A 24273-nucleotide genomic window follows, 5' to 3' on the forward strand; every position below is an offset into this window, starting at 1 on the left:
ATCGGAAGATAAAGCAACCGGGGCCTCCGTATTGAATGAAAGACCCAGTGCAAAGGCATCACCATGAACACGAGCAGTAAGTGGGTCCTCCTCTCCTTCGCCATGGGAACAGGGTGGGGGCGGGAGGTGCAGGAGCCTGCGCCAGGGCTGCCTGGAAGGAGGAAGGAACGCTGGCATCTGGGTGGACACATGGCCCCCAGCCTCCTTCATGGTCCCCTCTGGGCTCTCCCGCGGAGAAACAGGGGTCTGGCTTTCCATGATCATTTTGCTCATTTTTATCGGCTGGCAGAGCCACTTGCCTCTGCAAGGAAGGCTGCGCTGTACCTTCCAGCAATGCCTGGGAAGGCCTCCGAAGCAGTCGTGTGGCCATTGTCTGACTGTGGGGGCTCCGAGGAGACCTCTCTCCACACAGCTGGAAAGCCACGGAGATCGGCTGGTCCTGGAGCTGGGAGGAGCAGGGAGGCTGGCCCCTCAGGGGGTGGGTCTGGGGATTGTAATAGATCCCTCTCCGGAGTGCCTGCAGCCCCATGGGCCCGGACGCTGTAGGCTGCTTAGCCATGCCCAGAAGGAGAGAAAGAGACAGGCCCTTTGGCCAAGGCCTCTAAGACATGCCAGAGGCAACAACTGCTTTGCAGAGCCGGGGCCAGACATTTTGCTACGAGGCTGGGCCCCAGTTGTTGAGAAATGGAGCCAGAAATACAAAGAGGCCCAGTCCATTTCTTATCACTGGAGTCCCTCAGACCGTGGGCACCCGCTGTGGCACCACCCTGAAGGGAAGGTCTGGGTCAAGTCCCCCCTCCTGCTCCCTCATCAGCTGAGCTTGCTGGGTCATTCCAGCAGCAGGTGGGGATATTGAACCGGGGGACCCCTAGGAACATTCACTTCCTTGGGTCTCTGACTTTCCCATCAGTCTCCTTTCTGCATCCCACATGGTCTGTAAAATGAGAGGGGTTGAATTAGAGACCCTTCAAATATAAGAACCTACAAGTTTCTTCTAAAAAACCTAGAGCTGAGCAACAACACCAGGGAAATCAGAACCTTTTGAGACTGTGTCCAGACCAAACCCACTATTTCCTCACCTTCCCTCCATTTCCAGGCTGTTGGCAAGGAGGAACGGAAAAGAGCGAAAACCACTGTGCTGGAAATGAAATATTTCTTTACTATGTATTTGTCTGACTTCTCTCTGCTGCCTCCCATTGTGTATTACATGGCTGCGCGGAGCAAGCGAGCGAGGCTGGACTCGCTTTGCCTCTTTCAGCCAAAGAATGTGCCTCCTGGTTTTGCCAGCCTGGAACGGTGCTTTGGCTTCACACCAGGCTCGGGGAAAGGGCAGAATTCTGTAGACCCGGTCACTTAGGGGGCCACATGTGTGCATCTGGTGCTTTCAGGCAAATAAAGATGTGAACAGCCTGTCACTTCTCACTGTCTCCAGCAAAAACTGTATCCGTCAGAGTCCTTTCTCACTAAAGGACAGAACAGAAAGATGAAGGAGCTAAGAAATAAGGCAAAATAAGCCACTGACCCTGCCCTTTTCTCTCTCTGGAATTGTAAGGAATTCTTGTCCTGTTAGCAACACTGAGTATTCTTGAAGGAATGAAACAGAGATTTTACTTGAAAAAGAAAAAAGAAAAGAAAGAATGACCAATAGAGTTGAATACTGCAGAAGATGAGGTCTGACAGAAATGTCATTCTAGACACTTTTTCTAAGTCAGGAGATTAGTGGGAAATAAACAGAGTAGAGTGACTTGGGCGGCCTGAAGTCCCCATAAGAGGAAGTGCTCTCTGGGCAACACTGTAGAGTGACTGGCTCCGGGCGCAGGGGCTGGGCTCCATCATCACTGAGGCTCCTCCCAGCCCTGAGCCTGCAGGTGGAGAGAGCAGAAATCAGGCCTCTCTGGAGTGAAGGTGTGGCAGGGTCCTGAGGACATAGGAACAGGGTGTTGACAGGACATCTCTGGGGCGGCCTGACCTAAGCAAAAATGCTCTCCCCTTTGCTATGTGACATTCTTAACCTAATCTTCATTAGATTAAGAAATGAAGCCTCAGAGAAACTCAGCTTCTCTTTCACTTCCGTTTCCTGGGTCCTCACTCTCCCCCAGCCACTGTGCTAAACACTTCACCTGCATGAGCACCCCAAACTCTCACACCCACCCTGTGGAACTGCATTATTACCCCCGTCTTATAGGTGAAATCTTCTAAAGGTTTGCAATAGCTTCTTCAAGTCATGGAGTTAATAGTTGCATTATGAACGGTTCTTGAATGCATGATAGTTTGACAGTGCATACCGTTCCTAATCCATGGTTCAAGGTCACCCCTGAAGGGGGGCAAAGCATGAGCTTATTATTGAGTCCTAATCACTTCATCTGGGGAGAAGGGGCTGCAGTCTTGGGACAGTGTGTGAGAGCTGACAGAGCTTGGTCCCTGGGATCAGGTGGTCCTGGGTTCCAGTTCTCCTTTTCCATTTATTAGCTGTGGTCCACAGCATGGCGGTCCCATCCACAAAACGGGAATGACAGGCTCTCCCTCGGTGTGGAATGGAGAGACACGTTACTGTGTTGTGTAAAATTGAGAATGTGGTGCCTTGGGCATGGCTGGCATCATGTCAGCGATGGTGGTCAGACTGTCGTTGTCGCTGCGGTGGCTGTTTTGGCAGTTGCCGCTGTTGGCTTCATGACAGTAGCAAGCATTATGACAATATGATCGCTCAACCTCTCGGACGTTACACCGTCATCATAAATTGAGAAGAGTCCCAGAAGTGTGATTTTCAGGATTACACTGGATTATGAGAAAAATGCTTTGCAAACATATGTATATTGTTTTTATCAATAAGAAACATATGCCTTAGATGGCAAAAACGGGGGAGTGCTCACTCAGCGACACCTTAGTGTGCGTTCTTGTTTCATTTTTGTGCATTTTCCTTTCTTCTGAAATCCAGCTGAGCGTCAGGACAGGAATTTGAGAGAAGGGGGTAATTTTGGAAATGATGGGGTGGGTGGTGTTTCATACCTGCAGAATGTAACAGGTGGGTCTGGCCCTCAGAGCCAACTGGGAGGGAAAGGAGAGTTCCCTGCAGGGAGAAGACACCAAAGGCATGAGCAGGACACGCAGGGCTCAGGAGCCCAGGGCTCACACTGAGACAGCACCTCAGAGAGCTTAGCGGAAGGAAAGGGGAAACAGCAATTGCCTCTACATTGGCCTCTGCTGGGTCTACCACCAGCCTTTCCGTGCCCTGGCCTGTGCCCAACTTAATTCCAAGCATCTGTCATTTGTCTCCTGACCAGCCCACCAGCTGGTTTCCCGTCATCCACTCCAGCCCCTTCCATTCTCCCCATCCACCCTCTACATCACACTCTGCTTAAAATTTGGATCCTGCCCTGGCTGGTTGTGGCTCAGTTGGTTGGAGCTTCAATCTGTGCACCAAGAGGTCTCAGGTTAGATTCCTGGTTAGGGCACATAACTAGGTTTTGGGTTTAGGGCGCGAACTGGAGGCAACTAATCAATGTGTCTCTCTCACATCTATGTTTCTCTCTCTCTCCCTCCTCCATCTCTAAAATTAATTTTTTACAAATGTTCATTGCTCATTGCTCTTAAGGTGTGAGAGGAAACCCCTCAGTGAGACCTGCAGGGCCCAAGTGGCCTGGCCCTGCCTTGCTCACAGCCTGTCTCATCCACACTGCACCACTCTCTGTGTTCCCATCCCATATACCTCCTTCCGTTCCCTCTAGTGCCTGCTCCTATGTCCACTCCCTCCTCACCCCAGCTGGTCTCCTCACCCTCCAGAGCTGCAGAAGCCCTCCCAGCTCCCCAGCCCAGGCAGCATCCCCCTAATGTGCACTCTCCATGCACCTTGATCCTGTTCCTTCAGAGCCTCAAGTCTGTCATCACACACCATCAAAGTCATTTTCCTGAACCACACAGCAAGGAAGGAGCTGACCCCAGATCCCTTGCTCTCACAAAACCCTAGAGCAATGGTTCTTAACCTTCTGGCCCTTTAAATACAGTTCCTCATGTTGTGACCCAACCATAAAATTATTTTCGTTGCTACTTCATAATTGTAATGTTGCTACTGTTATGAATCGTAATGTAAATATCTGATATGCAGGATGGTCTTAGGCAACCCCTGTGAAAGGGTCGTTCAACCTCCAAAGGGGTCGCGACCCACAGGTTGAGAACCGCTGCCCCAGAGCCATGTGGGCACCACCATCTGAAGTGCATATTCTTAGGCAACAATAAGTTTTTGGTTATTCCTTGTCAGTGTCTCCCATTCCTACGTTGGCCCAGAATTTCCAAAGCCTCTAGGTCCAAAGCGAAGGGAGACTGTTGACCCCAGAATGCTAGAGCCCCTGAGCACCAGCGTCATTTCTGTGTCCCATAAAATGCTGTGTTCCTTACTTGGGGTCGGAAGTCGCAGAGCTCCTGAAAGCTATGGCTTTCCTTGGTACAAAACCCAGCACTGGCTCATCCTGGAGGTTGAAGCAAGATGCATATCATGTACAAGGGTGCCTAGAGCCATCATCACCTTCCTCCTGCCCTCTGACCTCTTCCTGGGTCTCTGTCATGGACTGGCATGTCAACAAGTTTTGTTGAAGGGAGTATTGAGGGGTCATTCAACCCCCACAAAGATGTCATGGGATAAGCAACACCATCCTGGGGTGGTAAGAACCTGAGCTCTGAATTATAGATTCCCAAGTTCAAATGCAAGACCTTTGGTGTACTCTCTCTGTGATCTTGGGCAGGACAGATCTTGTCTCTGAGCCTGAATTTTATCGAATGTAAAATGTGAGCAGTAATGCCAATGTACAGGGGTTGTTGTGAGGATTAAGTGAAATAACATGAGAAACTCACTGGCACTGAGTCTCAGGGAAGGAACTGAACCTGAAATTGAGTTGGCTGCTGAGTAGAGCAAAGTTCTGCAATGATGGTATCATCAGAGCCAACCCCTCTGGCTGAAAATTAGCCTGTTTTGCTGAAGGTATTGTAGCCACCACCAGGTTCTGTCCATAGGGAAGCCACAGCTTTCAGGGAGATTATTAACCTGCTGTTGTATATGGCCTGGGTTGAAAAGGGCAATGCAGGAAGTTAGGATCCTGGGTGAGAGATAATTACACTAGTTCAGGAAAAGCCTGAGGGCCAGGATTTTGATGGTTGTAAGAATAGAAATAAGGGGAAGGATCCTTTAGAAAATCACCTGATTGAGTTAATAGGATGTAGGAGAAGAAGAGTCTATCTGTTAGGGTCCTGGCAGGGAACAGATGGGCAATTTGAAGGGTGCTAAATAGAAGGCGTCTTTGCAAGTGTTTAAGAAGGGTGTAGAGAAATAAACGAGGAGAAGCGAGGATGGTCCAGTACCAGGAGGATAGTAACAGCAGCTCATTACCACTCATATCACAACTGTCCCCAGGCCTGATGGGCAAAAAATAAAAAATAAAGGGACCCAGAGACCCAGCACACTATAGGGTAAGGACTGCCTGGCAGAAGCTGTGGCCCCTGGCTCCCAAAAGGCAGCCAGCCCATGCATGGCAACCCCACAGATCTCCTACAGTGCTCCCCATTGGCTCAATCCAACCAAGAGCCAGAGAGCAAGGAAGGCACATCATGGTCAGCCTCCGAGGGTACACTGCAGGGTAGAGAAGTGAGCAGAGTGGATCTGGAGAGCCAGGGAGTTCAGAACTAAAGATATGCAGCACAAGGAGCATGATGACCTTCCTCTGCTGATGTCGTTGACCATGTCAGGAACTCTAAGAATTCCTTGAGAAAATGTGCTTTTACAAATACAAGCACATAGGATGCCCTCTAAAAAAATTCTATATTTGCAAAACAGATAAAATAAAGATGACTGTATACTTTATAAGAACAGAGATTTAAAAAACACAACAACAGTGCTTCCCAAATGAAACCATAGTTGACGAACGATTACTTAAGGCTAAGGGGGGTCAGAGGAATAATGTAAGGAAGAATTGAAAAACCATGAACAATATGATGACTATAACACATCTCTGCAAATTACAATGTGGTTTCAAGAGTAGTTGTATTGCATAAAGGAAGTGATATCAATTCTGAACTCCAGCTTTCCTATCTGGCAAAAGCTTTATCTTGCTTAGATAACATCTGCCGTGGTGAATGGTCAACAGCTGGCTGATACCCAACATTAGCCAGATACCATTGTAAAAGAACAGAAAACAGCCAGAAGTATATAAGCACCTTTGCCAATTAAATTGTTCTCCTGTAGCTCTTAAGGGCACAGAATGGAACTAAACAGCTGAATTCAAATTCCAGTTCTGCCCTCACACTTGCTGTGTGACCTTGGGCAAGTCACTTACCCCCTCTGTACCTCAGCTCTTCACCTCTAGTGATAAGCACAGGGAACATAATAACAGTACCTCTCTCATAGAGTTTTTGTAAAGAATGAGTAAGTTAATAGTTGTGAATTGCTTAAAACAATGCCTGGGCATATAACACGTGTCTATAAAACAAATAAAAATAGTGTATATTAATTTGCTAGAGCTGCCATAACATAGTACTGCAAATTGGGAGGCTTAAAAAACAGAAATGTACTATCTCACACTTCTGGAAGCTAAAAGTCCAAAACCAAGGTTTCAGCAGGGTTGGTTCCCTCTGAGGGCCATGAGGAAAATTCTGTGCCAGGCCTCTCTCCTTGGTCTACAGGAGATGCAGTTGACCCCAGGGTGCCAGAGGCCCTGAGCACCAAAGTCAATTCTGTATCCCATAAATGCTGTGCTCCCCATATCCTGAATGATATGGCTTTCCTAGGCACAAAACCCAGGGCTGGCTCATCCTGGAGGTTGAAACATCATGCATATACCATGTACAATGGGCCAAGATCCCTCCTCTCTCATTTCATCAGCTTCCTCCGGTCCTCAGACCCCTTCTTTGGTCTTGTCCCTTTCTCTCTTCACATTATCTTCCCATTATGTCTGTTTCTGTGTCCATATTTCCCCTTTTGATAGGGATACCAGTGGTATTGGATTAGGGCCCACCCTAATGACTTTGTTTTAACTTGCTTACCTCTGTAAAGACCCTATTTCCAAAGAAGGTCACATTCTGGGGTCCTAGGGATTAGGACTCCAAAATATAAATTTGGGGTACACAATTCTAGCCATAGCATAGTATTTGTTAAGTAAATGACTCCCCCCCGCCCCCATCCCCTGCAGGAGAAGATTTTGTTGTGTATTGGTTTCCCCTGAATATTGGCTATTCCCCTGGGCTAGTGATAGTTTATTATTAAAACATGTGTCACAAAGGTTATCTGCCTACTCTTGGTGTTTAAACCCTAATTTCACCACCTCTGGGAACCTGAAGGGGAGAGTTCACATGTAGGAGGTCCCCAGTGCCTTGGTAGCCCCCAGCTGGTCTGTCTGCAAAAAACACACACTTCCCACCTGACCCTCCGTTCAGGTCATTATGCACAACTGTCACATCTCATAGTGTAACGGAATGAACAGTCATGGTACCGGTTTCCAATCTGCCTAGTTTCTGGGAATGTCCAATACGGGGAATAAGAATTGGTTTACTCATCTGTTCGCTCAACAGATATTTACTGGCCAACCTCTGCACTGGGCCTGATGCTGGGCACACAGCAGTAAACATAACAGACATGGCCCTTGCCTTCACAGATCAAACAGGGCCAGCTGGTGACCAGCATGACAGGACATGTTGTAATTGCCCTACACCAGGTTTTCAATGAATTTGAATCATCTACCAACACTGAGAAATCAGAAAATCAAAATTAGGATTTACAGCTTCTCTGAAAGAAACAACTGGAAGGTCTTGTATCCCTGGCTCCATTTTCCTGTGTGAAAACAGTCAGTCAGTCGGATTGCTGTTTTCAGTGGTGCGGGTACTGGCCTCCAGTGTGCCACTATCGCCACCACTTCCTATTAACTTGCACAAGAGCAGCTGAGTGTTTTTATGTTCCCTTGCTGCTGTAAGCATTTGAATTGTTAAACCCTGTCTAGTAGATGATCCATGTAACATCAAACATGGAGAAGTGTGTCTTCACACAGAGATGTGGAAACTGCAGCATATCTGTTAATTATTATGAAAGAAAGTCCTGTCTGGAGTTAGCAATTGATTAACACTGCCATGCTACTGAGGTCCTCTTGAAGTGAGCAAAACCCTACTGCATGTCCTTATTTCCCCAGCTGAGCTATTCCCAGGAGGGAGATATCATATCCTGTTGGATACAGTTGGGCAAACAACGTCCCGCCCCATCTCCCAGAGGTCAGTTTTGTTTCCAGGGGAACCTAGGAGTAGGGGTTGAGGCACAGACCGAAGGAAGGAAATTCTGGATAATTGGTTCCAGCTCTGGGCACCTTTTCCAGCCCAAAGGAAGGTGCCCGGGGAGGCTAAACTGTTCCCAAGGCTATTCTGGCTCAGGGGACATGCCTGGTGCAGTTGAGGACATCAAGTCAACAGCTGCAGCTCCATTAACAGTAAGGGCAGTTTACACACCCACCCAGCTAAGGAGTGGTTACTGAAAGGCCACACATTGACCCCCATACGGCTACTCAAAACCTCTCCTCTGTCAAATTGGAGTTCTGCTTGAGAAAGAAAGGTGAGAAAGTAGATAATGCCAACCTCATTTCTTCAGTTGAGGGCCGATTTTCTTCAGGGTAGCAAATAATTCATAGAAAGCAAAGCACCGTGCCTGGCACATACTAGGTGCTCAAAAGATAGTTGATGAATTAATTTATTCATGCAAAGCTTGCTCTCTTTTTCTTTACAATGAAGACCCCTCTAGCTCTAGACTCATTCTCCTGACTATCTGCTAAGTTGCCCACCTGGGTATTCCAATGTATTTCAGCCTAAATCTTAATAAACTTACATAAACCTACAGTTTAATAAACTTATTCTTTAAAGAGAATAAAGGGGAAAAACTGCTTCAACATCTTGGTTCCAGTTGATTGCTAGAACCTCCATCCGCCCACTCACCTAAATTAGTAATTAGAAAGTAGGCCTTGTGCATTCCCTTTTCTCTCACTCTCCCACGTTCAGTCTGTGTCCACATCTGGTCATTCAGACCTCTCCAAAATGACCTGAAGTCGTCCCCTCCTCAGCTGCCACTACTTCCCAGTGTTGTTGACGACAGGCACAGCCACTGGAGTGAGAGTTGGGTGGGGGAGGGGTGGGTGGATCTCAAGTTTGGCAGGAAGGGATGGAGCCATGTGGGCTGCTGGACAATGTGATTCCCGGCTGCATGGGCCGGAAGAGGTTGCAGCACTGCTCCGCAGAACCCTGATTAGACTGTGTCCGAAGCTTGTGTTCAAGGGGGGACAGGGATCACGGGGAGCATGGCCGGGAAAGAGCCGCCAGAACAGTGGAAGGACTCGAACATGCCAGGGACAGGGTACTGAAGGGGCAGTAGGCAGATGTCAGAGCCAGCCCCTCACCTTGGTTTTGTGTTCGCCTCAGAGTATGGGTGGTCCCTTGACAATTTCACACAACGCTATTGGATTGACTCCTGGAACACAGAAGTCTCTAGCCTCTCTCCTAAGTGTGTCACCAAGCAGACAAGAGGGTCCAGACAGGCTCCACTTTGCCGCCCTGTTGCTCCCAGTGCTGTGGTTGCTGCTATGTTCTGCAACAGCCCCACCCGCTCTCCTGGCAGAATTCCATGCTCTACTGCCTGTATCATTTCCAAAGCTTCTTCCTGGCATCTGCTTAATTTTGTGCAAAGCACAGGTCTTTCTCCATGGGCTGTCATCTCCTGCCCTCACCACCACCATCCAGGCCAATGAAACAACTGCATTGCAATAGTCGAATGGCACAATTGATCTCCTGCAACAGCCCCACCCCCTCTCCTGGCAGAATTCCACACTCTACTGCCTGTATCATTTCCAAAGCTTCTTCCTGGCATCTGCTTAATTTTGTGCAAAGCACAGGTCTTTCTCCATGGGCTGTCATCTCCTGCCCTCACCACCACCATCCAGGCCAATGAAACAACTGCATTGCAATAGTCGAATGGCACAATTGATCTATTTTAAGCACCTGAAGTACCCACCACCAAGTGTCAAATCTTCCCACAACAGGCTGCTCTCGGCATGCAGGAGAGGGCAGCTGGAGGTCTGTCCCTGCTTTGTGAAATCCGGGGAAACAGCCCAGAGATCTGGACCCTGCCTGTCCAGGGATGATATAAGGCAACCATAAAATTAGATATTTTCAGTCCGCGTGTGTTGTTCTGGAAGGAGAATTGCCTATCATGCCAGGATTATATGGTACAGGAACCTCAAGTGACCATAAATCCCTCTTTCAAAGGAGAGAGACAAGAGCCTGGGCCCATGACATGTAGGGAGAAGGGACGTGGGAGGGAGCATTTTTGGAACAAAGGGAAGCCCAACCCACATCTGAGATGCCTTAGCCTCAGATCAATTTTTTTCCTTCTCCTAATCAAGAGACATTCTTTTCCAACTATAGCCTATCTGAGTGTAAATGTTGTATATGTTTTATATTTTAATCCTTGCAACAATCCTACCTGGGCATTGCCTGCATTCTGCATCGAAGGAAGGTCCCCCTGTTATGTTGGTTCACACCATCCTTCAAAGAACTTGCCACCATTGGTAACTGTTGTACCCAATAGCTTGTTCTCTTCATTTCTGTCTATTATCCTCTTCTGACAATAAGCCACAGGACGGCTCTGTGACAGACCTGTCTTTTTTGTTCACTGCTGAGTCCTCCAAACGCATTCCCGTGCTTCACACAGTGATGATTGCTAATAACAGTTTACATTTGTTGAACATTCACTGTGTACCTGGCACAGCGCTACGCTCTTCGCAGACATATACTCACTTGACCCTCACAAAGTCCTAGGAGGTAGACACTAATATCCTCATTTTTACAAAGGGAGGAAACTGAGGCTCAGAGAAGTCATTAATCCCAAATCTCACATTTAATAGGTAACAAAGCCTCATAAATATATGAATAGATGAATTTAAGGAGGAACATTATATTCCATTTTGCATAAAAGGGAAATGAGCTTCAAATCCAAAGTCACCTGGCCACGGTCACACGAGCTAGGAAGTGGTGGGGCAGGTGTTTGCAATCATGCCGATCCTGCTCTGAGGCCTCCCTTCACCCCTTCCTTCTTCCTCCTTTTCACTGTCCCTCCCCATTTTACTCTGATGAAGGTCAGGGGCTGCTTGCTCTTAGGGTCTCCTGCTGGATGTCCCAGCCCTGCTCTCCCATTCACTGGGGAAATGACACAAATCCCCGCGCTGCTGTGTATGGTGAGGTGCCAGGCACTGTGAGGTAGGAGATGCACAAGACAGGGGGCATGAACTCCGACTGCCTCCTTCCAGCATCACAGAGGGACAGAGGGAGCCATCATGGGTATTGAGCGGGAAAAGTGAAGAGGAAGACAAGCCAATGCCTTTGGAAAACCTGGGAATACTGCATGGAGAAGACCTTGAGGAATGAATGAACTTCTGTTAGGCGGAGGAGAAGGGCAGGAAGGGGCATTCCAGATGGGCTTATTCACTCTTCTCCCAGGCACGCATTCCACAAACCCTATTGCACAATGTCTGCATCCTGGGCTCTTGGGTGGGGTGGAGGGCGAAATAAACAGATACAGAGTGTTTGGGGACATGTCAGGAAGTCCAGCTTGCCTACACTCTGTAGCGTCTGAGTAGGTGGGAAGTGAGGAAATAAGGCTGGGGAGTTGGTGAGGATCAGATCGTTGAGAGTTTTAAATGCCAGGCTGGAGAGTATTTGTTACAGTCTATGGCCAATGGGGAGCCATGAGAGGTTTTGAGCTGAGCAATGACCCGACCAGAGCTGTGCATTATTTAGGACCATCTCCCCGGCAACACATACCTGCTGGATCAGAGAGCCCAGAGACAGGGAAGGGCAGGCTAAGTGCAGTGGTGCCCGTGTGAGTGGGAGAGGGGAGGGGTGGGCTCCGAAAGGATGGCAGTGGTTCCCTAGCCCGCTGTGCATTCATGTCGGCGTTGCCACCCTTATGCCCACAGGTGGACCTGTTATCTGATTCTGATTTCTGGGGCTGTGAGAACTGATACTTCGAAAACTAGGTTACCGACCAAATCGAGATGCCTAGATAGTGTATTAGATAAGCACTGGAGCTGTGGAGTCAGACTGCCTGGGTTCAAATTCCAGCTCAGCCACTTACTAGCTGTGCAGCCTCCAGAGACTTGCTTTATCCCCAAATCTCCCGTTTCCTCTCAAGATGGGAATATTTGGGGGGCACTGAGTGAGGGGTTGGACATAAAATACTTAGCACAGTGCTTGGCACATAGAAAACAATAATGTTTAATAGTGATGAGGTAATGAAATACATGTGTGTTGTACAAATTAATCAACACCTGGTACTGTTAGGATAGAGTCACCTCTTGATCTTTCACTGGGAGAGGGGACTATGTATTAATAGCCCAGGATTGTTTTTAGCTAGCATTTAAGGAATACTCCTTATACATCAGACTGTATCCTACACTTTCCATGAATTGTTTCTTTTGATCATAGGCATGCATCAGAGGTGAAATTACTGTTGTAGAGGGCATTCTTAATTGAGTAGGAAGCATGTCAGACTAGACCAGGGTTGACACACCACTTTTTCTGTGAAGGGCCAGATAGTAAATATTTTGAGCTTTGTAGCCCATACAGTCTCCATTGCAATGAAAGCAGCCCCAGATGATGTGTCCTCAAATGGACAGGGCTGTGGTCTAATCCGAATTTACTTACAAAAAGAAAGAAGAGTGATTTGGTCCATGGGTCCAAGTTTGCTGACCCCTATACTACATGACCTCCAAGATATTTTCCAATTTTGACATTCCAATGCAAAATGATGGCACAGAAATGCCTAATCCTTATTTAGTTCATCTTTGTAACTAAGGGGAGTTTGCCTCAGCTATAATAGAGAAGATACACTGGAAGTACAGACACAGGAAGGACTGTACAAAGCTGTCTCTTTTCTGTTTGCTGCCTTCATATTCAGCTCACCCCGTAAGACACACTCTGGTGTTGTCTGACTTTTCTCAAGTGGCCAACCAAATGCCAGCTGCGCAGGCTGCCCTGGAATCTGTGCAGTAGCCAGCTCCTGGGCTGCAGAGAATGACCCTCAGGCCAGAGGCTCTCCCGACCGGGCAAATACAGACATTCCAGGCTAATGCTTCAGTGCCCAGAGCAAAGCCTCCTCCTGCGCTGCTCCCCATTCACATTTCCTACTCAAGGCCCATATTCCCTTGTAATGCAATACAGTGCTGTGTTGTCTGTCCAGTATGTTTTATCATCCGTCCTTCTGATTCTTTGCAAGAACTCCTCTCGATTCCTTGTAGTACTAATGGGCTGTCCATTGTGATGTTCTGCACCTCCCCCGGGGATGGCATAGGACCTAGACTAGCCAACCAGAGTTTCCTATCTCCCTTAGCCACAAGGATTTGTTCATCAGTAGACACTAACCCAAGAGAAGCCTGCCAGAGTATTTCCTGAAATTGGATAAGAAGATACTGGGAAGAAGTACTCATTTGATTGAGGTTGCTGAGCTGAGGAGATGAGGGTTGGGGGATACGTGGCCATACTTGTCTAGTATGTGAGAAGAAGCTATCTGAGAATAGAGAACGTCAGCTCTCTGACCATATAGTGAAGCCCCTGCATCCAGACAGACTTGAGGCCAGAGGCTACCTACCACCACCCCTACCCCAGACCTTCTGGTTGTAAGAACAACAATAAAAAATTCCCTTTTTGCTTACACTGGTTTCAGCTGGATTCTAACTAAGGTGCATTTTTTAACTGTTCATGCCATTGGCAATTACCTCCTACAACCATCCCCATCTATCAGAATCCTAGCCATCTTTAGGCTAAAAGACTCTTCCACTCCAGCTTTCTCATATCCCCCCCTGAAGTGATTGTATTCCCTCTTCTGAAGTCCCTGGCCCTTGTTTAAAACATTCTTAGGCTTCCGCTCATTTGCTATAAGTCAACATGGTTTATTCATGTGCATTTCCTAGCACTCTTCTTGTAGAGTATAGTGTATTTGCTCCCAACTGCAAGCCACAAACCACTTGGGAGCCAGAGGATTATTGCTGGAGCTTACAAATCCATGTGTGCACCAAGCTTCAAATGAATAACATTCTGTCATATGCATGGGTTTGAGAAAAATCAATATGGCAAGAAGCTACCATACCTATTACTTAAATGCAATACTGATAGAGAGAGGTTAACAAATATACTCGACATTAAAAAGGAGTCTTCAAATGATCTGAATGTGGCTACATGGATGTTTACATATATAAAGTATTTGAGCTTTACCCTTAAGATTTGTGTACTTGACTCTATGCAAGTTATGCCACAATAAAAAGTAAAATCTAAAATAAAAATAAAGGAGTCCTCATACTTGACAAGTCCATTCATCACTAATCAACACACAGAAATTAATTTTAGATAGATCATAGACCTAAATAAACTAAAGGTTCTAGAAGAAAATACAGGAGAATGTCTTATGACCTTGAGAGAAGTGATGACTTCTTAGAACACTCAAAGCAGCAAAAATGGGCAAGAAGTTCTAACAGATACTTCACAAAAGAACATATGCAAATGGTCAATAAGCACACAAAAAGTGTTCAATATCATTTGTCATGAGGGAAATGCAAATCAAAACCACTGTTTTATACCCTCCAAAATGGCTGAAATTCCTTGTACACTGTGGTTGGAATATAAAATGGTACAACAGCTTTGGAAAACTGTGAGTTTCTTAACAACTCACCTATCACCTACCTAGGATCCAGCAACTCTCCTAGGTATTTACCCTTGAGAGATGAAAACGTATATCTTGCAAAAGATTGGTGCAAGAATGTTCCTGGCAGCTTAATTCATAACATCCCAAAGCTGGAAATAACCAGATGTTCATCTATAGACAAATGGATAAAGTGTGGTACATTTACACAATGGAATACTACTGAGCAAACAAACGAACCAACTGTTGGTACATGCCACAGCATGAATGAATCTCAAAAGCATGCTGGGTGAAAGAAGCCAGACAAACAAGAGCACATACTGTATGATTCCATTATACGAAGTTCAAGAACAGACACAACTAATCTATGTGGATGGAAACCATAACAGAGTTTGCCTCTAGTTGTAGGGAGCAGAGACTGATTGCAAAAGGTGGCAGCAAATTATCTGGAGTGATGGAAATGTATCCTATCTTGATTGAGATGTTGTTTACATGGATTTATGTATCTTTCTAAAAAAACTCATTGTAATTATAATCTATACTAGTGGCCAGATGAAAGAAAATTAGTAAAATGTATATGAAAATCTCCCTCCTATCAGAGTCTGGGGTGTGCTGCAGGACCCAGAGTCAAGTCCCCCCTCACCCGTGTGTGCCTTGAAATCCTGTTAGACACAGACCTGGCCGGCCCCACCCCCGTCAAGCCCCGCAGGGTGGGAGGTGCAGCTTCAGGACCCCCAGCCAGGCGCCAGGCGGGGGGCGCAGCCTCAGGTCCCCTGGCCTGGCCTCAGGTCCCTTGGCCCCAGCGCGAGGGCGCAAGGGCACGAGGGCACCAGGGCATGATGACCATTTGCATATTAGCTCTTTATTATATAGGGTATTTCATTACTCATTAGAAAGAGGGAGAGAGAGAGACCCTTTAAAAGATTCCTAGGCTTAGAAACGGAAGATTGACTCCAATCTCAGCTCTCCTACTAACTCTGTGACATCTCCGAGTATCCTCATCAATTCAATGGGTGCATCCTGTCAGCCTTGCTTACCTCAAAGGGCTGTTTCAACTATAACAACACCTGGGAACGTGCTTGGTAAACGTTTGACCTTTGTATATTTCAAGAGCCTCCTCTCCAACTTATTTTGTTCAGGTTTCTCCCTGGCCCTCATATTGCAGCTGCACTAGCCTCCTTGAGCTCACCATGGGCTTTCTAGCCTCAGGGCCCTGGCACATGCTGTTGCTCCACCTACACTGCTCTTGCCCCTGGTCTTCCATGACAGGCTTCCTTGCCTTTTGTAGTTTCAGATGAAATGTTTTACTTTCAGATTGCCTGTCCCCACCCCTTATTCTGTTCCTTCATTCTACTTGTCACAGTTTTATTATCTGTTTATGTTTTTATTTACTTACTACGTATCTTTCCTGAAGATTGTAAACTCCCAAAGGAGAGGAAAATGCCTTTTTTTTTTATTTACCAATGTACCCCCTGTCCTTAGCACATAGAAATCAGCCAGTAAACATTGCGGAATAGATAACTGCGCCAACGAACATGAGCTTCAGTACATGGACTTTATCTGTTTGTGTTGACTTGGCACTTTCTGCTTGGAGCCAGGTCTTCCCTGGGGCTTCCTGGGTGCTGGAAAAGAGATACCAGATAATGCTGGTGTCAGTGTAGCGTGCTCACTCAGGAAAAGCTTTCTGTGTCAAGGGACTCAGGGCAGCTTTAGGATATCCTGTCCTTAGGAAGGCTGGGACGCCTTCCATGTGTAGCTATGCTTTGTGGTCCCTCTGTTGGGATGTAGCCTGGGGGTTCTGCATCTTTCTCTAGGTCAGGGGTGGGCAACCTTTTTGTGAGTGCATGCCAAAACCAGCAAAATCTCAGACTCAAAATTCTTCTGCGTGCCAACCCTGATTTTTTGAGACCATGTTACGCCTACTTGATATCTCTTAAGGGTACGTATGTGAAGAACCTTGAAGAAATAATAAAATTCATTTGAGCGGCAAAAATACAGTATATGATGATGAAAAATACATTTATTTTTTAATGTATACATGTTATGTAAAATTATTTATTTACCTAAGATGCACCTACACTGAATTTATCTGAAGAATAAAAAAGGTGATATTAAGAAAAAAACTGTAAATGTAAGATTATAAGAGAGGGTTTCTTGTGCCAGCAAAAGTTACTGGCGTGCCATGTTTGGCACGCGTGCCAGGGGTTGCCCACCCCTGCTCTAGGTCAAGAAGAAGCTGAAATACAAACAATCTAATTACCTAACACACAGGAGTTGTCCTCCACCTCTAGGGCCCTCCACGTCCATGCCCAGCACAGGGCCCAAGAGCAAGTGGAATGAATGCCTGTGTCCACACCCATCATCTTGTTCGGCACTTTTCAGACCTCTGACCCATCTTGGGGAGCTTTTTGGCCTAATCCCCTCCCTCTCTCTCCCTCTAGTAATCAAACCACCTTTTTGGCGGGGAGGGGTTCTGGATCTGAACGCCCTCACTGAGGCCTTTCTCTCCATGGAGTCAGCCCCAGGCCAAGCAGCCACTCTTGAGCCCAGGGCACCCGGCATCACCCACAGCTAATCCTGTCTGCAAGAACTCTGAAACCTCCTGTTTTAGGACTGGAATGTGTTGGCTGACCTGGATTATTTTGGCTTTGTGACGTCAGTGCTATGGGGAAATGCTCTTTGGCAGCAGCAAAGTCCACGGAGGGCATGAACTTAGGGAATGCTCTGGTGAAAATGTAAGGGGCTTTGAAACAGGGGAGATGTGTGCCCCTCCCCCCACCTACATCCTCCAAAGCCAAAATTATGCTTTCTCTCTACCTTGCTGTCTCCCTTGAAATCCGTATTCCTTTCAGCAGATAATGGCAATAAGCCCTTTATGTGAGTAGGATTTGGGGCTACTGTTTCTCATCTGAGAATCTGTCCTGTGCCAATGAGTTTGGGCCTCTGGCCCACATGTTAATTATTGTACCAGGGTTCCCAGAGTCGACTGGGGACAGAATGCCTCTTTGGCTAGGAGAGAGGTATTCTGGTAGGATTTTTTTTAGAAGCATTAATCTAGTTTAGAGAGGCTGTGAGAGTGAAAATGCTTGTATGCTTCAGTGATGTTTGCTCCCTCTTGTCTGAGCTTTTAACTGGGGCTTGAAAATCAAATGGTAATGAATCTCTTGGATATTGTGAACTCATATCAGCAATAATCATTTTTTTGCTGACATTAGTCCCAGGAAATAATAATATTTTAGGATGCAAAATGGTGGCAAGGAAGTCTAGTGGTGTGTGTTAGTGTAGAAAAGAAAGTTCCCTGAACTAGGTGTGAGAAGGGGTATGTTGGAGTCTGGGCCCTTCTTCAGTTCCCTAACCCTCAGTTTTCTCATCTGTAAAACAGGAAGAATGTCCTCTGGCCTGACTCAGATGTTTAATGTCAATTAAATGAGGCAATGAATGAAAAAGCCTTTGAATTGGCCTCTGTTTTTGCCAGTTATTAAGCAGATGCCTTCTTTTCTTGGCTATTCTTTGATAGAGAACATATGTTTGAATTGTGTGTTGTTTACTACTTTTGGTTGCTGGCTATGTTTCTTCATTAAAATTTAATATAATTCTACACAGAAATTGAGCACAAGGCAAATCCAGCTTTATTTGGGTTATAGGTAAATGGGGCAAGGTAGAAAGAGTCGGTTCATTATGAATCTAGTATCCTTTGGTTAAGTTGTCCTGATTTCAGGTACTAGGATCCATTGTTAGGTCATGCATCCAACCATGCATTTCAGTATCTCATTCAGAAAGTGTGCTCTCTGTAATTAAATGGTGATAAAAAGCTATGCAGAACAGTGAGCATAGGACAGAGGCTTTGCTCCTCTCTTTGTGTCTGGAAAGACAGTGAGCAACCCAGACCAAAAAGAAAGAATCCTTTCATCATGCCCATCAGAGCAGGTGACGTGTTTTGGCCGACAGGCCCAGAATTTCACCCTTCAGCTCCTTTTACAATTCCCAGGTGAATGGTGCCTGTCACCGGGATCCGCCAGGTCTAGTTTGGGAAGAACACCCTGCAGACAGCTCGGTCAAGGCTCTGACACTTTTCAGCTGCTCCTTAGACAGTTTCTACCAGTGACTAATGTGAGGAAGACAGTGGGGCCTAAACAGTCGGGAATTCTTCCTGCCGAAAGCCGTTGGCCTCAGCATGCATTTTCCAGGACGGGTAACACATCTGAACGTGGAAGGGCCTCTGGCATGTCTGTTGTGAAAGGGAATCTCCCAGTGTTGAGAGGGAACAGGATAGCTGTCATCTACTGCTAGTAGGGAGGTAGGTTTGAGTTGAGTTGGGGGGTGGGGCTGGCAGGGAGAAGCCATGCAGGGCCTCAGAGACCATGACAAGGAGGCTGGCTTTGTCCCAAGAGCAAAGTGAAACCACTGAATGGTGTTAAATGCCGCTGGAGGAGGTGGGGTCAGGATCAAGCATCATCGGATTTGCATCATCAGATTTGCATTTTGGAAGCATCACTCTGGCTGCTGTGTGGAGAATGAGAGGGGAAAGGAGGCCAGTTAGGACCTGTTGGGATCCCCCAGGCATAAGATGATAAGACTGAGACAAGGGGTAGGTGGTACAGGACATCATCTGCTTGAGGGGTATTGCATGGTCTTGATTCCCTGCAGCTCTTATACCCTTTGTACTACTTAAAATAATGATCTGGCATCTATATTAGTTTTCTAGGACTGCCATAAAAAAATGCCACTCATGGGTGGCCTAAACAACAGAAATTTGTTTTATGATAGTTCTCGAGGCTAAAAGTCTGAGATCAAGGGATCAGCAGGGCTGGTTTTTTCTGAGGCCTCTCTCCTTGGCTTGGAGATGATCATCTTCTCCCTGTGTCTTCACGTGGCCTTCCCTCTGTGCATGTCTGTGTCCTGATCCCCTCTTCTTATAATGACAGCCATCTTATTGGACAGCAGTTCACCTTAACGTCCTCATTTTAACTTAGTCATCTCTTTAAAAACCCTGTCTCCAAATACAGTCACATTCTGATTCCCAACATACTTTTTTTTCTTGGATTCCCTATAAAGCAGTGGTTCTCAACCTGTGGGTCGCGACCCCTTTGGGGGTCAAACGACCCTTTCACAGGGGTCGCCTAAATACATCCTGCATATCAGATATTTTCATTACAATTCATAACAGTAGCAAAATTACAGTTATGAAGTAGCAACGAAAATAATTTTATGGTTGGGGGTCACCACAACATGAGGAACTGTATTAAAGGGTCGCGGCATTAGGAAGATTGAGAACCAGTTATAAAGGGTATTTAGATAACCTTCAGCATTTTTTTTCTTTTATTTTTTTAATCCTTTCCTGAAGATATGCTTTTATTTGAGATAGAGCGAGAGAGAGAGAAACACTGATTGGTTGCCTCCCATATGCGCCCCATTCAGGAACAAACCTGCAGCCTAGGCACATGCCCACAACCTTTTGGTGTATGGGACAATGCTCCAACCACAATTTGTTATTGTCCACCCCCACCCTCCCCACACATACACCTAGTAACCACATTATGTATAGGAAAGGTTGCATAACCATTTGATGAATTTCACTTTGGTTTTGGTCTTCCACCAGATGTTGAACTTGAAACTTGACTGTGTTGTGATTTCTATTACAGTGTGGTTTAGCCACAGAAATTTCCTGTACTGATTACTTCTTGGGAACAAGTCTGTTTCATTTGGCTTCCTTGTGGGTGCAAGCAATACCTGTTGTAGGAAACAGCTGTCAAGTTATCCTGACCAAAAACTTATCCTGATGAAACTCCTCATTTCATCCCATGGATGTGTCTAAATGTTTGTTTAATGCCCACAAGAATACTCCAGGGTATGTAAACATGAGTAGCATCCCTCCTCAAGTAATTTACAATCTGCTAGGGAAATAAAGCAAGCACAAAAGTGACGATATTATGACACTATGCTCCAGGTCAGTGTGGCTTTCAAAATGTGGTATCCAGACCAGCTGCATTAGTATCACCTGGAAACTCAGCCCCACTCTGACCTACTGAATCAGGAACTCAGGGGAGGCGGGGAGCCTAGCAATCTGTGTTTTGATATCCTGGGATTCTGATGCATGCTCAAGTTTGGGAGCCACTGCTTAGTCATCAGAAGTATGCATCCTGACGTTGTAAAAAAGAAAGAGAGCTCATATGTGGAGGGGAGTGAGGGGGGAGACCTGGATATATTTCTAGAAATGTTTCATACGAGATAGGCCTTGAGGAATGGGTTGGATTTTGATGTTTATATATAGATGATCATATTTACTACAGTTGCCATCTGCATGTTTATGTATTGCTTTTGCAAAAGTAATTAACAGCCTGGACTCTAACTTGAAAGATATGCTAGCTGTCCTTCCTTGCATTTTAACTGGCTCAGTATGAGTTGAGGTTTCCACCAACATATGCTCAGTTATAGAACTGGTATTTATGGTTGGAGGCATTTTGTTGGAGGACACTTTCCCTCAAAACATTGCTTGAATTGGAGGATGGCAATTCTACCTCTGTATCCTGAGACAAATCAGGCCAAAGCATCCTTGAATGTCATAGTGGGTAGGGATATCTAGTCTAATAACCCAGCCACATGACGCCTGAGCTGGCCTTGAAAGCTGGGTGGCATCAGGACAGTCAGCACAGACACATACTTCTTCTGCTCCCCAGTGACTAATTCTATAGCATGTGTGGGCAAATTGGGTCTCAAAGGCCAATTCTGGCCCACTGCCTATTTTTGTAAATAAAGTTATATTGGAACACAATCATGACCATTCATTTACATACTAGTGGCCCGGTGCATGAAATTCATGCACATTAAAAAGGGATTAATTAGAGGAAATATTTTAATATTGCTATTTGCCCTTTCTCTATAATAGAAGTGTCAGAGACGAAAGAAAATTAGTAAAATGTACATGAAAATCTTCCCCCTGTCAGAGTCTGGGGCGCGCTGCAGGACGCAGAGTCAAGTCCCCGCCCACCCGCAGCACCTCAAAATTGTTCAAGAACCAGACCCAGCCAGCCCCACCCCTATTGGGTGAGATCCAGATCCAGCTGGCCTCACCCTTGTCAAGCCTCGCCAGGCAGGGGGGGGTGCAGCCTCAGGGCCCCTGTCAAGCCACACTGGGCAGGGTGCGCAGCCTCAGGTGCCCTGTGCCAGCCCAGTGCCACATAGCCTCAGGTCCCTGCTAATTGCTTGTTAAGGTTCCTTACAGAAACCCCACCTCCACTGTGGGCACAGCCATCTTTGTGACAGCATGACAGTCAATTTGCATATTCTCTCTTTATTAGATAGGATTGTCTCTGGCTGTGTTTGTACTACCATAGAACAACATTTTAATCCCCGCCTTAAGACTTTGTAGAAACTCTTAAATTGCAAGTGACCAAAACTCAGTTCAAATTACTCAAGTTAAACAAGAATCTATTGGCTTCTGGACCTTTGAAGTCAAGGAAAGTCTGGGTGGAGCAGCTCCTCTTGAGACCCAGATGGACTGTCTTCTCTATGTGTGCTGCTCTAGTCAGTAATGTCTACCCACCACCTGTTACTGACTCTCCTACTCACTCAATCTGATGAACTCTCTGCCTTCACTGACCATCTCCATTTTATTGCACCCCGTCCACTCTGCTAAGTTCAAATCTTTTTTTCTGGTATGGTGGATCCTGCAACCTTAACATGAACACTAGACTGGGCATAGGAAGTCCTGGGTTCTGGTCCTCAGTGTGCTATTAAATACAAAAACATGAGATAAGATGTCAAGACACTGAAAATCCAAAAGCCCTCAATAAATATAAGGGATTGCTTTTATTTTAGAACCAAGGCATATTTAAGCTAGAAAAGGCACAAAAGTTCACCTTATCCTGGTGGTCTGGGTGACAAAATGATGTATTAATGTGTTTTATTTGACTCGCATAATGTTCTTTTTATTTGTTTAATATTCGAGCCATCCTATAAAAACTGGGAGATTTTACTTTAAAATCCAGATGTCTCCTTTCACTGAGCTCATGTCCCCAAATGGCAGGAAACCAATGAACCAAGTAGGGGCCACCTATGCCTGTTGGGCCACATCTCTCCCTCCTTTCATCTTACCCCAGCCCACTCATTCATTAGCATGACCTACCTACCTCCTTAAGCACTCAGTTTGTGCTCCCTAATTTAGTACAGTTATACATCTGATTTCCAGAGACCTGATTCCTGTCTATTGAGCCTGGTGATCATGCAGCCCCAACCAGCTTCCCACATGTGGGAAGCTCATAATCTAGAAAGGCAGCCCATTTAATCTCTGGACAGCTGGTAAAGTTGTCCCTGTCTAATCCATCCTCCTTAGCATCCCAAAATGGGTAAGTGACCTGCCCCAAATCTTACGCTGTGTTGGAAGACTAGAAATCAAAGGTGTCAGTATGACTGACCAAGATAATAGTCTTTTAATCCTACCTGATGGAGGTATTTCTTTCCCATGTTTTTACCCACTCACTAGAGAGGTGGATTTTTTTAAAAAAAGTCGTTCAACATCAAGTTTATTTATATATTTACATTTATAAATATTCTAAAGAATGGGGGTTGGCAAAATGTTTATGGAAAGGGCCAGATGGAGGCTTTGCAGATCAACTACTCAATTCTGCTATTTTAGCAAGTAGTCATAGACAACACGTAAATGAGTGGGCATGGCTATTTTCCAATAAAGCTTTATTTACAAAGACAAACAGTGAACCAGAATTGCTTCTCCACCCACAGTTTGCCTACTCTTGATATAGAACCATGTAGTGGGCCAGCAGAAGAGGTGTCTATGTCTATGTGGGGTGTCTGGATGCCACCCATCTTGCAAGGGTCAGCTCAAGTGTGGCATTTCCAAGCAGCTTGCCCTGATTCCTCTGCAGGAAGTTATCTCTATGGCATTAGTATTCCTTTAGTACAAAGTTTTCAAAGTTGTTCCAGGGACCCTGAAAATGCCTGAGACCCTTTGCATGGTCCACAGGATCAACCCTGTTTTTGTGACAGCCCTACAAAGTGTTTTGTTTTTTTCACTCTCATTCTCTCGTGAGGACAGAGTGGGGTCTTCCAGAGGTGAAGTACAATGAAGGCATCACTCTGACTGCTAATGGAATGCATGCATCTGGGTTATTTTGTGTGTGTTTTTAATTCTCAGATATGATTTCTATTTCTATTTCTATTTATACTAGAGGCCCGGTGCACAAAAATTTGTGCACTCAGGGGCGAGGGGGGTCCCTCAGCCCAGCCTGTCCCTCTCGCAGTCTGGGACCCCTTGGGAGATAACGCCCTGCTGGCTTAGGCCTGCTCCCAGGTGGCAGAGGTCAGGCCCAATCTCTAGTTGCAGCCCGTGGTCTGGCTCACAGCCAATTGGGGAGTTGGGGCGCCATCCCCAGTCATACACAGAAAAGAACAGATTGGGAGGTTGCGATGCCACCCCTAGTCACGCTCAGGGTAGGGCTGATTGGGGGGTTGGGCACCGCCCCCTGTCACACTCAAAGCAGGGTCGATAGGGAGGTTGCAGCGCCACCCAGTCACGCACAGAGCAGGGCCGATCAGGGGGTTGGGGCGCTGCACAC

The 24273-nt window shown here is 46.3% G+C and overlaps 1 protein-coding gene across 7 annotated transcripts in view; it reads left to right on the plus strand.

The window, feature by feature from the left end:
• ABLIM3 (actin binding LIM protein family member 3) overlaps positions 1-24273 on the plus strand; it is a 106531-nt gene continuing 82258 nt past the window's right edge. For all 7 annotated transcript variants that reach the window (XM_006766220.2, XM_006766221.2, XM_006766222.2 and 4 more), the window contains exon 1: positions 1-76. In XM_006766220.2, coding sequence (XP_006766283.1) covers positions 64-76 — 13 coding nt within the window. In that variant the 5' untranslated portion in view covers positions 1-63. The remainder of the gene's footprint in view (positions 77-24273) is intronic.

The sequence above is a fragment of the Myotis davidii genome, unplaced genomic scaffold (genome assembly GCF_000327345.1).
Source record: "Myotis davidii unplaced genomic scaffold, ASM32734v1 scaffold18, whole genome shotgun sequence".
In the NCBI taxonomy this organism is placed as follows: Eukaryota; Metazoa; Chordata; class Mammalia; order Chiroptera; family Vespertilionidae; genus Myotis; species Myotis davidii.